This window comes from Delphinapterus leucas, chromosome 2 (genome assembly GCF_059928025.1).
Source record: "Delphinapterus leucas isolate spDelLeu-1000000601 "Yukka" chromosome 2, BTC_Dleu_Yukka2, whole genome shotgun sequence".
Classification (NCBI taxonomy): domain Eukaryota; kingdom Metazoa; phylum Chordata; class Mammalia; order Artiodactyla; family Monodontidae; genus Delphinapterus; species Delphinapterus leucas.
In genome coordinates, this window is record NC_143130.1 from 77285541 (window position 1) to 77302436 (window position 16896).

The following is a 16896-nucleotide window of genomic DNA, read 5'->3' on the forward strand; positions in this document are numbered from 1 at the left end:
TGTCTTGTCTCAGTGGAGGTAAATTTCCTGCCAGTTGAGCACTTTTTATTGGCAGGGGTTGATATATCAATTCCGAGAACTGTGTGATTGCAAAGCTGGAAAGCCAGTTCATTACGTTGTCGTATCACTGTCCAATTAAGTGTATTAACTGAAAGATGACTTCACTTCAGCCATTTTGAATCTTAAATACAAGGATCAGTCTTCTATGGGATGAGTTAATGTCAAAATCTGTCCATTGTGTTTCTCATCAACAGTTTAATATCTTTTTTTTTAACACCTTTATTGGGGTATAATTGCTTTACAATGGTGTGCTAGTTTCCGCTTTATAACAAAGTGAATTAGTCATACGTATACATATGTTCCCGTATCTCTTCCCTCTTGCATCTCCTTCCCACCCTCTCTATCCCACCCCTCTAGGTGGTCACAAAGCACCGAGCTGATCTCCCTGTGCTATGCGGCTGCTTCCCACTAGCTATCTACCTTACATTTGGTAGTGTATATATGTCCATGCAGTTTAATATCTTCTAAGCATTGGTGAGCTAAGAGAATAATTATGGATAGTAATAAAGGGCTCCGTTTAGGAATCAGCCATCATGAAAATGCTACTGATTTCAGTTCATATCCATAGTTTTCAGACTATGGATATATATTATATATGATATATTAAATTATTGGTGAAAAATACAGCAGTACTTGCTGGTTTGACAAGATTATCACTTTTTAGGAGAACTGGAAGATTCAGTCTTATCCTGTTTGCACAAGTTGCACTGGTCTTGGGAAGAAACGTTTTGGTTTTGTATTTACAAGTCAGTCTCCCCAGGTTCTCTTCAAACTGGGCAAGAACAAGACTAGCTAGTTCTGTCGTCCATCCCAAACCTAAGGCAAACCATCTCTCAGCTTTAATTTTCCCAATCACAAGATAGGAATTGCATCTATTTGCAAAAATTACTCTAATATCGTCAGATGAAATGGCCCAAGAAGTAGAGATGAGTATAATGAATCACTGCGCTTCGGGGGAAAGGAAAGCCTCTTCATAATAAAGAATTGTACTTTTTTTTTTTTTCCAGCTTCTTTCAAAATGTCTACCGTTCATGAAATTCTCTGCAAGCTCAGCTTGGAGGGTGATGTAAGTATATCATTTTCACTTTGTGTAATTTTTGCAAATTGGTCATCTCTCTGGGTAGCTGTGCCTCTTCCTTTCCTTGTACCTCTAAGGAAAATGAGGACAAAATTCGGACAGTCATTCCCGGAATCCCCTTGCTTCCCTGTCTTCCCCAGTACTTTAGCTGTTCCTAGTAGTTCAATTTGAAAGAAATGGTATGGCTCCAGAAACTGTTTTGGCATCACATTAAAATTGGACAGACACTAGTGACACTGAGATGCTTGGAATTTTATCCTGCTATATACTTAACATGCCAGTGGTAGTAATCATTGTGATGATACAGGACTTTTTTTTTTTTTTTTTTGCGTTAGCGGGCCTCTCACTGTTGTGGCCTCTCCCGTTGCGGAGCACAGGCTCCGGACGCGCAGGCTCAGCGGCCATGGCTCACGGGCCCAGCCGCTCCGCGGCATGTGGGATCTTCCCGGACCGGGGCACGAACACCACGTTCCCTGCATCGGCAGGCGGACTCTCAACCACTGCGCCACCAGGGAAGCCCGAGGACTTTTTTTTTTTTTTCTTTTATTGGAGTATAGTTGCTTTACACTGCTGTGTCAGTCAGTTTCTGAGATACAGCAAAGTGAATCAGCCATATGGATACATATATCCCCTCTTTTTTGGATTTCCTTTCCATTTAGGTCACAACAGAGCACTGAGTAGAGTTCCCTGTGCTCTACAGTAGGTACTCATTGATACAGAATTTTTAATGTCATGCCCTCAGATTTTATTAATGGTTGGCATAAGCTACAGCCATATTGAAAATGATCCTGCATGTTTTGGACTTCTTATAGTGTCCAGAGAGTTATTCTAGACAAGGACTTTTTAAAATTTAGTACCTGGGAAAGCTTTTCTTCAAAATATATAGAATTTTTTTTTTAACTAAATAATAGAGGTATTATAATTCATCTTGTTGCCTTTTTTGCTTTGGCTATCAGGTAGCTCAGACTTATACTTAATTGTCTTTCACAGGAACTTGGAAATTCTGATACATTTGCTTTTTTGTTTTACAGTCAAAATTTTTAAAAGCTGTATGCAAAATTATAAGTCATTGCAAATGCTTTTAGAATAAAGTAGAGTATAAATTATGAATATGTAAACTATCTAATAATACCATACATCTTTCAGGTTATCTTGGCAGAACTGGCTTTTACAGAAACTCAGCAGTGACACTGGTTTGTAGGCATATCTTCCAGATATTTCAAAATACGCTCTCACTGAAATTAAAATACAAAGAAGCACTCAAGTGGGTTGACAGCAGCTTGGGTCTTGTGGTACAGAACCCTCTGTCTCTGGTGCTTGCCAATAAAACATTCAGATGGATGATGTTGGTGCGAGCACAGGTTGTATGGAATGTAAAGCCTACCTCGTTTTCATCTTTCTTCTTGGACCTTGTGCACACTGTTGTTGGCAACTATACAAGCAGCATGTTGAGGTCCAGACAAGTCCAAGAGCTAAATAAATTTTTTCTTAATGGATCAGATCATTAGATCATTTTTAGTATCGGGTTTCATCAGAGGGCTTTTCATGTGGCCTTTGACGTTACTCTAGTATGATGTGCTTCTCTGTGGAGAGATGGGACTGCAATAGAAAATGTCATGTATTCCCCAATACTTTGAGGGAAGAGAAACATCACTTTGGCCTCCATAACTTGATTTTCAGATAAATGAATTTTACAGGTAATAAGTTCAATTATCCATTTAATTTTATTTCCAGAGATACTATAAAATTATGTAAAACTTTTCCCTACTCACTGTTGTTTTTGGGATGAGTTGACATAGCACCTGATATATGAAGCCATATTTGATATGGCTCGATGGCCAGACTGCCTGCCTTTGTAAATAACTGATGGCATTGTTAATAAATAGGAAAATGTGTTCCCTTAGATTTCTGTCCTCATTTTGTAGCCACTGTAGCATATATAGTAAGTATTTCAGAATAACACTTTGTCATTACCTTTTCCTGAATGTGTACTCTATTCCCATTGAGTTAATCTTACTGGAAAGTTTAAGTAGTGAAATTATATGGAAACACCTTGATAATCCACTGTGTTTCAGTTACATGTATTAACTGGATTTACTATTTGGCCAAGATGGTCACAAGTACATTTCGAAACATTTTGTCCAGCCCTGAACTTAGATTTGTGGCTTTGTGCTAGGAGACATTTGGGAGGATGGCATCTTAGTTGTTTACCTGCACAGCCTCACTGCTAATAAATGCTGGGGTGCCTTGTAACGTGATGTGTGTGGGTGGAAAGGTAAGTCAGGGCAACTCTGTCTCCGACTATTCCCAGAAACTGAGCCTAGACGGAGTCATGATGTGATGGGAGGTGTGCAGTGTGGGGAGGCGGTGATGGGGAGCCTTGACGTTGAAGGCGGTGCAGTGGTGGATGGGTCCACTGGCCATCAGCCAACCTAAAGAACATTGTCAGTCCTGTTTTGTCTGTCCTTTGCTTTGGGACTGGATAGCAGGGAGGAGGAGAGCTGTAAGTGCATTTCAAAGGAGAGAAGTTAACACTCTGGAGAGGAGAACTGATGTAGAATCATGCTGTTGTCCTTACCTCAGTCTGGGGTGGGGAGAGCTGGGGAGGGTCCATCAGATCTGGAAGGGTGATGGGCTTTGAAAAGCACCAGCAAGGAAGAACCCGTGGTTTAAAGGGCAGTGAGAAAAAAAAATACTAGGAAGAGTAGTAGGCAGAGGGGATCGTGTTAAAGACAGCAGAGTGGAGGGTAGAGAGAGTAGAGAAAGCAGGCGGAACCTGGCCGATATGAAGAGGATGTGGGCCATGTGGCCTGACCACCTTGGTTCCACGGCGGTGGCCGGGGGGGGGGGATGCAGGAAGAAGATGCTTCCCTCACTTACCTCATAGTCCGAGACAGGCAGGCAGGCATTCTACATTTGCTTTTTAAAGAATTGTGAGCTCAACGATACAGGCTCAGTGGAAATTCATGTGCCTGTAGCAAAAACTTGGCTAAACACACTTGTCATTCAGGCATTTCCACATTTCCAGCTTGTTTCAAATTTTGGCCAGCCCAGTTTCATGCACTTCAAAGCCTTCCGCAAAGAAACGGGTGGTTTCAGGTGCCCAGCTCTGCGTTTTCCGCCTTTGAGCTTGCATGAAAAGTAAGATGAAATGTAGAAATAGCTTTATCATATTCTAAACTAGTTGAGCCTTTGAAGAAGAATTCTCATTAGAAATAAGGAAGTTTCGTATCCTATGTGTGATGGCATGTTAATATACTTACTGAGTTACCTAGCCTAAGAGTGATGCGAATTATTAAAAGAAACTATAGGAAAAAAAATTTTAGGAATTGACATTGCAACAAGAGGATTTTAAATATGTGTGATTGAAGTGTGTTTGTCTTTTAACCTCAGCACTCCACACCTCCAAGTGCGTATGGGTCAGTCAAAGCGTACGCCAACTTTGATGCTGAGCGGGATGCTCTGAACATTGAAACAGCCATCAAGACTAAAGGTAGGCCATACATTTGTCCTCCTTGTCAAACACTGACCAAAGGGTTTTTAGTCTCTTTTCTTGAATCTTCATATATTGGTCATTTGAAATCGTCATCAAGCTTTAATGGAGCGATCGAAACCTACCCCACCCCATCCTTCTCTCCTTCGTTCCCCCTCTTTCTCCCTCCCTCCCTCCTCTCTTTGGAGAGAAGAAGATTTAAAACATGAGAAACTAAATAACTGAATAGCATAGTGACATGGAAATAGGCTTTAGCTGAGGGCCAGGAGGTCTGATCCCCTGGGTGTGTGCTTTGGGCTGAGCTCTTCACTTTGAGGCCTCACTGCCCCTTCTATAAGGAAGAATTTGGTCATGGTGATCCCTAAGGGTCTCTTTTTGGTCCTAAATCCCCTTGAATTTTATTACATTTCTTGGGAAAATGCTGGGAACATCTTACTGCTTTGATCTCAGATTGATCTAATGAGCGAAAAATTCAGACTTCTTTTTTTTTTTTTTTTTTTTATTAGCTCCACAAGTTATTACGCCCCTCCTTAGGCCTGGAGCTTGGGTTTGAAGAGCTGTCGGGATGATTGTATTTCCTAGAGTTCCAGGATGAGTAAGAGAGGACAAGGAGGCATAAAAGCCTCTGTTCTGAAATAAAGCAGATAAAGCATTTAATTGGGTAAGAGTTGAGCAAGGGCCTGTTGAGCAAGGGCCTGTTCAGGTCATCGTGCTGTTTTCTGTATCCACAAAAGCCAGTGTTCAGACTTCTTTGGCTTACGTTAACGAAGCATGTACCTTTGGGGTTGCCCCATCCCCGGATCCTTGGAAACACTGTGATTATTGTGGTGATGCTTGTGATTCACCACACTCTTTTCCCCTTTTGGACAAAGTGCTTCTTTTCATATGAGGCTAGATTGAGACACGTATGTGATCCAGCAGCCAGAGTGGGTGCTTGTTCATCCCCTGCTGACGAGTTGTGGGACATTAGGACGATGGAGTGTTTTTACTTATTGACACATGCATACAATTCACATACGGGTCACTGAGAGACTGGGGACCTCAGTCAGGGTGACCTGGGGCTCTAAAATTGGCGTGGACATGTGTCCCCGTTATGCCGGCATATTTACTGATTGTGCCCCCTTTCGCCCTCCGAATTGTCTTATTTTGCAGGATAAATTGCATAGTCACTTTTCCTAGAACCCTTGGAAAAACTGGTGACTGTGTTTCCAGGGATAGGAAGGAGTGCAGAAAGATCCTTTACGTCCTGTGGTTCTAATAGGACATAGGCTTGCATCACTGGCCTCAAAGCAGCCTTCGTTTCCATGGGGACATTGTGGGCACCTCCCACTACGGGCGGCCTGGACAACTAACTACCTTCAAAAAGCCATCTTTTTTGGTGCTTTTAAATGACGATACTTGTCAAAGGCCAGGCTGGGAAGTCAGGAAGTCACTAATCAGAAAATGAAACTAAAATCTGCAGGGCTTACCTCCCTGCAGTCAGTTCTACTTGGTGGAGCCTAGTGGACGAGAGCATATGTGTTCGTGGGTTCAAATCTTAGCTCTACCACTAATTTACTAGCTGTCTGACTCTGGGAAAACATTTAACTTTCTTAAGCCTCAGCTTCCTTACTGTAGAAGGAGGGCTAATGAAAGTTCCCACCTCACAGGGTTGTTGTGAAGTAGGAAGCGCTTAGCATGGTGCCTGGCATATAGATAATACTCAAAATATGTCACCTTAACACACACACACACACACACACACACACACACACACACGCACGCACGCAATCTGCTCTCCTAAAAACTCACCTTCTCACTATTGAATGTGCCTGCATTCCTGGGGTTTCCCAACTAGCCATTGTAGAGATATAACCGAAGTTTAACAGTTAACTCATCTGACAAAGATGGTGCCTTTTACAAGCTTGAGACAAAGGCTGCTTTTATCCCTGCATGAGAAAGCTTTTAGCACGCTGGAATGTAAAGATTGCGCAAATGAACTCTGGTAACAGCTGAAACTCCCAGGGTAATCAAAATACCTTCAGGCGCTTTCTGAGTTAGAAAACTACTGTAGTTTCTAAGCAGAAGCATCTGGAGGGCTAAGGTCTGGATTCCTGCCTTCCAGTTTGGTCAAGTGCAGGTGGCATCACCATTATTAGGGTTGCAGCTGCTCCTGGGCTGGCGGGGCACCAGGCACTGCAGGAACATTCTTCCTGGGTGAACTTCAGATTAATCCTCTCGTGTAGGGTGCTGTCATCCCCAGTTTATGGTGGACATAATCTAGGATTAACAGGCTCCAGGTCTCTTGGCTGTGGTTCAGATAGGGGTTTTAACACGCCTCTTTCCAGCCCCAGGGCTGTGCTCTCAAGCACCCCAGTGTTATGCTACCCACCTGCCAGGGTTGGACTTTTTACTTTGCCATGAGTTGTTTTCAGGCATGAGAACATTTTCTAGCTGTGATTCTATGGGTATCAGATACATGTTATATTTGTGGGTCCAGCTTTTGGTCTCCTGTCTTCTTCTCTCCCAAACTTAATGCCCAGTGGGTCCCACTTAAGACTGCTTTTTATTATTTGTTTTTGGTGCCTAGTGATTTTAAAGAGTAACTGATTTTTTTTGAGTTAAGTCTGTTGGTCCTTTAAAATAGTTTCTAGATTGTTGGTATATTTAGAACCTTAAATCCTTCTAGGAAACTCGAGAGGAAAGAATATGATAGCTATACAAAGCTTAGAGTTGTAACAAAGATTTTATTATCAGCATTGGTTATTACTTTTTTTTAACATCTTTATTGGGGTATAATTGCTTTACAATGGTGTGTCAGTTTCTGCTGTATAACAAAGTGAATCAGTTATACATATACATATGTCCCCATATCTCTTCCCTCTTGCGTCTCCCACCCTCCCTATCCCACCCCTCTAGGTGGTCACAAAGCACTGAGCTGATCTCCCTGTGCTGTATCAGCATTGGTTATGATGGTGACAAACCTAGATCCATCTTCTAGTTGGAGAGTGACTTAGTACATTATGGTAACTGCCTTTATATTGCATAGAATGTCTGTAGAATGTCACCAAGACATGAAAAGTAAAGTTTGTAAACAATTTTTTTACATTGTTACTGAGATACAATTCACCTATATAAAATGTACAATTCAGTCTTTTTTAGTATATTCACTGAATTGTGCAACCATCACTACAGTCAGTTTTGGAACACTCATATTTCACCTTAAATGTGTCAGTTGCGTAGGAAATGGACATAAAATAGTATATACAGTATGATGATATCACCACAATTTTCTTTTTATGTCAGAAAGAAAAAGATAAAAGGCATTATTAACTGATATATAGAATTATGGGTAATTGATTCTTTTCCTGTGTTTTCGGTATATTCTGTTTTTTCCAATTTTTCTGTGGTGACATGTATTACCTTCATAACGGAAAGCAGTAAACTAAATTAAAAACAAAAATGAAGTCATCGTAGTTGAACAACATGGGTTTGAACTGTGTGGGTCCACTTACACGTGGAGGTTTTTCAACGCTAAGTACTACGGTGCTACGCGGTCAGAGGTTGGTTGAATCCACAGATATGGAACTGAGGATAAGGAGGGCCGACTATAAATTATATGTGGTTTTCAGCTGTTGGGGGTGTCGGCACCCCAAACCCTCCAGTTGTTCGAGGGTCAGCTGTAGTTGGGAAACTCACATCCCTTTTGGTTTTTTCTCCTTCCCCGTGATCTTTTTAGATACTAACACTAGTTTAAAAAAAATGAGCTAATTAAGATCTTACCTTCCCTTTTAGAATGCCTTTCACTTTAAGTGTAATTAGGAAGCTCATGCCCCACCTTAACTGGCTCCTTCTCAAACTCTTTTCCAGGAGAATACAATGCAAATTAATTGGTGTTTCCCTGACATCCAAGGAAACAGGGTAAACCTCAAATGCTGATACAAAGCCAAGGGACCGTGAAAAGATGACCCTCTGGGCCTCCCCTCTCAGGGTAGCCCAGGTGTGTGTGCACAGGTGTGTGTGCATGTGCCGAGTGTAGAGCATGCTGGGCATTACCTGTACTGCCTGATGAATGTCTGCTTCCCTGTCCGAGTACTCGCAGGCAGAAGGGCTGTGAGCAAGTCAGCTGTGGCCTAGGGTTACTCACTGCTCTTAAACCCAAGGATTGTAAACCGAGGCAGGCCTGCAGTGGGGAGAGTTAGGAGGGGCAGACCTGGGTGAGATCTATAGGCTGGTGCTGCCTAGACTGGTCAGAAGGCCCCAAAACAGCTCTTATCCCTCCCTTCTCCTCTGCCCTTATCTCTCACCTGGGCTGCTAGGGCATTTGTCCTTATTTATTTATAAAATATTTATTTATTTGGTTGTGCCGGGTCTTAGTTGCTGCAGGTGGGCTCCTTAGTTGTGGCACGTGAACTCTTAGTTGTGGCATGCATGTGAGATCTAGTTCCCTGACCCGGGCCCCCTGCATTGGGAGTGCGGAGTCTTACCCACTGCGCCACCAGGGAAGTCCCTGTCCTTATTTTTACGGGCCTCCTTGCCTCATCCGTTGCAGATTCTCTGTCTGGCTTCATCTCCAGGCTATTCGGTGCCACAGACAGAGCCTTTGCTCTCTCGGGAGTGTGCAGCCCGCTTCTAGTGGGAGTGTTGGCGCACTTCTGACATACAGGCGTTCCCACTCATCTTGGCCCGAGCTGATGCACCACCTCTTCTCCGAGCTTTCTCTAAGTGGGAGGCAGAATCACTTATTCCTTGATTTGTGTCTCATGATACTTTCATCTCATTTATAGCTCTTGCCACATTGTGTTTTAGTTATTTATCTATGGGTTTGTCTCTCCCACCAGAAAGTGAGCTCCTTGAGGGCAACGACTTTATTTCATTAAACTTTTCTAATGCCCAGGCCCCTGGGATCATGTGAAAAAGTACATATTTAACTTGAATAGTAGTGAAAATGTACACAGATACCAGCATACAGGTGAGTGCAGAGTCAGGTTCTGTGGCTGGCAAGAGAAGGCAGCAGAAGGCAGTTCCAGAATCCTGACCATATCCCCGAAGGATTAACAGTCCCCTAGTAAGCTTTGATCCTTTTTTCCAAAATGAATTTAGCTCACACTTGTAAGTTTGCTTTGTTTTTGGTTTGAAGGGATCTCAGTGTTCCCTGAGCATGTCACCTAAACCAAATGGATGATTGCTTTGTGTATGCTCTGGCTTGAGGTAGACTCTGCAATTACTTACCTTAATTAATGTCTAGTTAGAAACTGAATAAAGCCATGCAAAAGTAGTAATATTGCTTAATTAACAAGAGGTTTCTGAGACTTAAATCTGTAGGAGTCTCTTGGTCTAGATTGGCCTTGGGTTAAATATATACTGCAGAGTGTACAACACAGCTGTGAATGGTTTACCATATGGGTCCAAATAACTAGAAAGGAAAGTCAGCTAAATTAGAAAAGGATGAATCTAGACTACATAAAATAGATTGTAATTAGAAGCAGCACAACCCCGGAGTTAGTGTAAGTGCCAATAAACTGGTACAGCTTCGGTCCCTCTCTGGAAGGGGAGGGTAATGAATTGCCCTGTTATTATTGCCAGTTTTGATTTTAGCAGTATTTGTGTTCTCCGGAAGGGGTGCAGAAGCGGGTGATTTTTCCCTCCCTCATAAGCACAAGTATAGAAGCATAACGGCAGCAAGTTTCTGCGCTTATTTTTTTCTTATACTTTGGAAATGGAGCTGCTTAAGATTTCCAGCATGGCCGAAAGACTTAACATCCCATGGCAGTGGGAGGCAAGCCAGGATGTGTATTTTTGGTTTCACCTGCACACCTGGAGGTATATTCTCTTTTTTTTTTTTTTTTTTTTTTGCGGCACGCGGGCCTCTCACCGTTGCGGCCTCTCCCGTTGCGGAGCACAGGCTCTGGACACGCAGGCCCAGCGGCCATGGCTCACGGGCCCAACCGCTCCGCGGCAGGTGGGATCTTCCCGGACCGGGGCACCAACCCGTGTCCCCTGCATCGGCAGGCGGACTCTCAACCACTGAGCCACCAGGGAAGACCAGGAATGTATTCTCTTGAAGATGCCAGGAGGCAGATTGGCTCTGAAAAGTAGCTTCTGTCCCACGGGAGCGGCATCGGAGGTGTGGGCCCAAACTAAGAACCCCCACGCCTGAGTGTGAGCACGTTTGTGGGAAAGGCCTTTCTGCCCCACGTAGCCCAGGGCCTTCTCACTCTACCCATCCTGGAAGTGAACAGGAGGGAACAAAACCTTCCCGTTGATGAGGACTTTCCTTTTGTGTTCAAGCTCACTTTAGACTGAATTCTCATCTTACAGCACTGCTGGGAACAAAGAGGGACCAGTGCTGAGTCACAGCCACCTTTACTCTGGGCACAGATTTTCTGATTTTTTTCAAGATGATCATTGTCTACTCGGGTAGGTAGATGCCAGACTCATGCCAAGGAGCCTGTGAAACATGGGTGAAGGAGTCCCTGGTGCCTTTCTCATTGTAGGCATCGGCTGTGTTGCCTGCCTGTCAGCTTTTTTTTTTCTGTAAAAAATGGTTACCTCTTTTCCATGAGGAAATCCAAATACTGGTGACACCCAGGGACGATGGAAGTCACCACGTTCAGGTGTTGGCAGTGCTGAGACAATAACTAGTAACTTCTCTGTCAGCTGAGTTCAGGGCGGGTATCAGTTTCTTTTACATCTGTTCAGATATTTTTACTTTCTGACTCAGGAAGCTGGTAGAGCAACAGGGCACAAATTGGTGCTTTCATTTTATGCATAACCCTTCATTTGCAATTTTATTTGATTTCGATCTTGAGTAGTGGCCTTTGTGTTTTCCTGCTGGTCCTGTAGAGTATCTCAGAAATGTAATTATGCACAGAAGGCAGACAGGGTTCCAGATTATTAAAATACCCCAGTGGGATTACCAAGGAGACTGTACTTAAATCCTTTCTAAGGGACTCAGCTGAGGTGAGGCCAGAGCAGAATGGAAATAGAAGAAATTTGATTTCTGGGCCCAATCCTCTTCTTAGGCACTAAGCTAAACCACGCTTTCCTTGAGTCGGGCCAGGCAGCACCATGGCAGATGGTGGGAAGGGTACTTTGGGCAACAGTGAGTGTGTGAGTGTCTGTGTGCGTGCATGTGTTTCTCTGTCTCTAAAATCACTCTTACTGGCATTTTAGGCTCCCACTGAGTTATGAATGGCTATTTCCAGAAGAGAGTCTTCTAGCTCTTTCTCTTGAAAAAAACCTCATTTGGGTTAGCTCAGTGGCCACGCATTGTTACTGGGTGGCAAATCATTATCTACAGATTATTCAATGGGTGTACATTTGTATGGTCTAAACAGTAAGTCCAGTTCTGTAGACAAATAGACACGTTACCGTCTCCAGTCCTTTTTAGCAACAAGATGGAGGAGTGTGGTATAAAGAAGTACCAAATTATAATTCAAAAAGGTACAAACATGACTCATAGAGATATAGGATAAACACGTGGCAAACATTTATTTAATTCATTGAGATAGGGCTGGTTAAAAGGGAAATTTGAGAGACTAGGTGTTTATAGACACTGAGGAAAGAATGTTGGAAGAAGATTGCTAGGCTGGATACAAGACCGTTAATGTCCTTCAGGGCACTGAAGCCATAATCTTGGGGGCTATCCTTTCTACTGGACCAAAATCTACAAGTTAACACATAACCCCATAGAGCCTATCCCATAATCAGTAGTGAGTAGCAAGGTAAGTGAGAGCGTGCCCTGGAGAAACAGTCTTGGATGGGCCTTTTAGCCACACTGGGAAGACATGTTCCCTTCCTTTTGCCTTATTTTCAAGTTTTGGATTATTTTCTGTAATAGGAGGCAGAATAGCCCAACGTAGATATTTAATCCTGGTTTGAATCCCAACTCTGCAAGTGACTTGCTTGTGTGACCTTGGGTGAGTCCTCGTCTTTTCCTCATTGGTACAACGGGGATGACACTAACACCCATCGCACATGGACACGATGACAATTGCAAGAGAGCTTTGTACAAAGCACCTTGTAAAATGCCTGGCATGTAGGTACTCAGTGAATGGTTGATACTATCAGTATTATAATAAAATAAAACCCATGGGTCTGTGCCTTCTGCTCTCTCTGTGGCCTGCCTGTGACCTTGTTGTAAAGATGATTTCTGAGGTTTGATACTGATATGCCCAGTAACCTAAGCCAAGTCCCGGTTTTACCTATAATCTAGATAAGGAGCGGATCTGGGCAGTTTTCCTTTATCTTCTAACTAGTCAGTCAGCCCTGCCTGGAGGGCCTCCTGAGTCCTTTATCAAACAAAATGAAATCTGTCTTCTCTGTGCAGTCAGTGTGCCTTGGCAGATGTGAGTCAGCATCCTGTTCAGAATGGCCTCTTGGTTCCTGGCCATGAACAGTAAAGATGCACATTTTCCATGCAGTGCCAGATGTGGAGCTGACTTGGGGTTTCCACCCGCAGAGAGGAGGAGACTCCAGGAGGCCCATTTTGTGGGTTTGGATTCAGCCGTTATTTTAGACTGCAAGTGTTCTTTGTTTTAAAACTATGGCTGATGTTTTAAGGAACCCACGACCCCAGAGTTTTCTATGTGAGCCCTGCTGTCAGCGGTGCCTTCCCATGGCATCACTTGCTGGAGCTGTGGCTTCAGGTGACTAGCACTTAGAACAGGGACTGATTTTTTTCAGATGCCCCGGAGTGTGGGAAGCATTTTTGTAGTTAGCTGATAAGATTAGTTGGCCATTTTCATTCAAGGAAAAAATGCTTAAAAACTTTCGTGCTGCTTTCCATCAGGAGCCAGATAAATTTGTGTCTTAGTTCCTCACCAGTCTTGAAAATCTTAACTTCTGTTAGTGTTGAAAAGACATTTAATGTCCATCAACAGAGGATTGGATAAAGAAGATATGGTACATACATACAATGGAATATTACTCAGCCATAAAAAAGAATGAGATAATGCCATTTGCAGCAACATGGTTGGACCTAGAGATTATCATACTAAGTGAAGTAAGTCAGACAGAGAAAGACAAATACCATATGGTAACACTTATATGTGGAATCTAAAATGATGATACAAGTGAACTTATTTACAAAACAGAAACAGACTCACAAGCCTTCGAAAGTAAACTTACAGTTACCAAAGGGGAAAAGTTGGGGGGAAGGATAAATAAGGAGGTTGGGATTAACATATACACACTACTATATATAAAATAGATAATCAGCAAGGACCTACTGTATGGCACAGAGAACTCTATTACGTATTCTATAATAACCTATATGGGAAAAGAATCTGAAAAAGAATGGATATATGTATATAAATATGTATAACTGAATCACTTAGCTGTACACCTGAAACACAACATTGTAAATTAACTATACTCCAGTGTAAAATAAAAATTAAATTTAAAAAAGGCATTAAAAAAAAATCTGCCTGAGTCACAGAATTTACTGTGTTCTCACCCACATTCTGTGGGATCCTGCACCCATGTCATTGTTTCCCAATGTGAGGCTTTGCTTGGATTACTTTGTGACCTTCCGTATCAAGCACAAGAGGAATGGGATGGGAAAATAGGCATTATTCACATTTATTGTTTTCTTTATGCGTTTGCTTCATCCACGCAGTTTCTTTTCGACCCTGGGCTCCTTCCCTCAGCAGACACTTCCCTTCGCACTGGCACGGGAGAGATCGGAAAGTGCAAATCCAGAGAGGCAGAGCCTCATCTGCCGTCGTCTGCACCTGCGTTAACCTTGTTTAAATGTAAAGCTTTCCTGGTGTACTGGCACTTGCTGTGCATTTGTTGACGGTGATTGTGCTGACATAGGTAGCTGAACGCTCAGCCGTCATCCTTCAGCTGCATCCTGGGCAGGACTATTTTCCACAGGAATAAACCGTCTCACCAGTTATGATGCCAGGTCGAGAGGAAGCAGCGCTGTTCTGAAGATAAGATGGTGAAATCCCACCGGCAAATGTGTGCATTCTGGGGTTCCAGCACAGGACGTGCCTTACGTGGCTTTGAGTAGGCCATTGATCCTGGGTGCTATGATTTATTTTCCTCTTTCTAGTTCAATTTGAAACTTGCGCACAGTGGTATGGGAGGAACAGCTGATGCAGGTGAGGCCCTCGGAAGGAGGAGGGCGCTTCCACTGGTAGAAATAGCCTCCATTTACTTTCTTTGTAGTTGCTGGCATTAGCATTTGTGCAATGTATCAGATCTTTCATTGGTAAGGGGTCCCAGCATGCTCGATGCTGCATCGCAGCGGTCTGTTTGTTTGGTAAGTAATTTAGGTAAAATACACTTAGAAGCCTTCAGGCTCTAGTTGTTGCTGAGTCCTAGGTGAGATTCAGGTTAACCGCCCAGGCTCTTTACGGGGGATTTCCAGTAACTGGATTGTATTCTGACTCTGTTGGCTGAATGCTAAGCTGCTATGAACAGAAAGGTTCATTGTTTGGTTGCTAAGAGAGGTTTGTTTCAATGACTAAGAGCATGGGACTGCACTGAAGTTTGTGGAGTGAGCTCTTTTCAGGTGTTATTTCTTACCAGGGTTGTTTGAACAAAGGTAAGCATTTCTTTCCCTAAAATTGTAGTTGACCCTGCACCTCACAGAAGCAGTAGGTAGAAGCGATTGAATAGTCTTATACACAGGCAGATTTCCAACGACCTTTCCACTTCCCACCCATGCTTTTCCATCTCTGTTGGCGATTCTCAAATAAAGAATCACCAGGGAGCTGGTTGAAATGCTGCTTCCCAGGTCCAAAGTCCACAAGAGTCTTTAATCATATCTCAGAGGGCAGGGAGGCCCAGGGAGCTGTGTTTTTTTTTAATTTTCTTTAATTTTTTAAATTGAAGTACAGTTGATTTACAATATTATATTAGTTTCAGGTATATAGCATAGTGATTGGGTATTTTTGCAAATTATACTCCATTATAGGTTATTACAAGATAATGGCTATAATTCCCTGTGCTGTACGGTATATCCTTGTTGCTTATCTATTTTATACATATTTTTTTTTTTTGGCCATACGTGGGCCTCTCACTGCTGTGGCCTCTCCCACTGCGGAGCACAGGCTCCAGACGCGCAGGCCCAGCGGCCATGGCTCACGGGCCCAGCTGCTCTGCGGCATGTGGGATCTTCCCAGACTGGGGCACGAACCCGTGTCCCCTGCATCGGCAGGCGGACTCTCAACCACTGCGCCACCAGGGAAGCCCTATACCATCATTTTAAATGTCTGTATATTATCCCATTATAAGGACAAAAACATTTATTTAATCAATCTACTATTAGACATTTCCCCCCTTTATTTTTTGCCAAAATAAGCATCTTTGAAACTATCTCACATTCAGCAGTTGGGTTTCTACGTTGACACCGGCTACTCTGAAAATCAGAGCTGAAGGTATAAATGCTGCAGTTAAGGTAACTAACGTATTGGTATGAATTCACTTAAAAATGAGTATGTAAATACAAAAACGTTACTTATTTTTATACCCAGAAATTCTAACTTTCTGCTTTTTGATCTTTCTAACACACTTGAGAGTTTAGAATACCTTCTTTGTAAGTCTGCTCATTGCCTCTGTCTCAGAGCATTATCGTTCTGACCTTTCTGTTGCTTTGGAACTCCTGATTTCCTATAGGCTGGGCTGTTCGCAGTTCACGTGTGACCCTGAAGGCTTAACCACTCTGCTCTTTCTCACTCAGGAATTACCTATCCAGTTATGGCAAAGACTTCTTTTTATTAAACAAAGTTCATAATCAGTCAGGAGAGAGACCTTTCACTTTCTGAATTCTTAAAATAGTGCTTCCTTAAGTTAAATGGCATGTTAAGAGTATTTCTGATATAAAATTGCAAACTTTCAGATACCAGAAGGCATTGCTTATCTTTGTAAATACACATGTTCCAATTAAAATAAGTACTAAAATATTTTGGTGGCACTTCAAAACTCCCAGTTTAGATTTAGATTAAAACATTATTCTTCTTAATAAAGTTACAAAATTGATTCTTAAAATTGCCTATTGAATATTAAAAGCAGTGGAACATTTATTTTCCTTACAAAACAATTGTCTTCAGTAAGTAGGATTGTATTAATCAATTATGCTATTAAAATACAACTGCCATATTAAATCTGACTCATTTGTCATGACATTTTATATAATTATAGAAATTGTACCTAGCTGCTTATATAGCCATAATCCTGCAATAAATACAAATAATTGTCTCTATTAATTCAGGTCGCGGTTACTGTCTGTTAAAACCTCAGTTAAATGGTAATTCAGGGACCTTCATTTAAA

At 42.5% G+C, this 16896-nt stretch overlaps 1 protein-coding gene across 1 annotated transcript in view; it reads left to right on the forward strand.

The window, feature by feature from the left end:
* The window catches only part of ANXA2 (annexin A2), a 44067-nt gene that overhangs the window by 10561 nt on the left and 16610 nt on the right, over positions 1 to 16896 (forward strand). The window contains exons 2-3 of the mRNA XM_022579670.3: positions 1068 to 1126; positions 4532 to 4631. Of these exons, the coding sequence (XP_022435378.1) occupies positions 1079 to 1126; positions 4532 to 4631 (148 nt within the window). The 5' untranslated portion in view covers positions 1068 to 1078. The remainder of the gene's footprint in view (positions 1 to 1067; positions 1127 to 4531; positions 4632 to 16896) is intronic.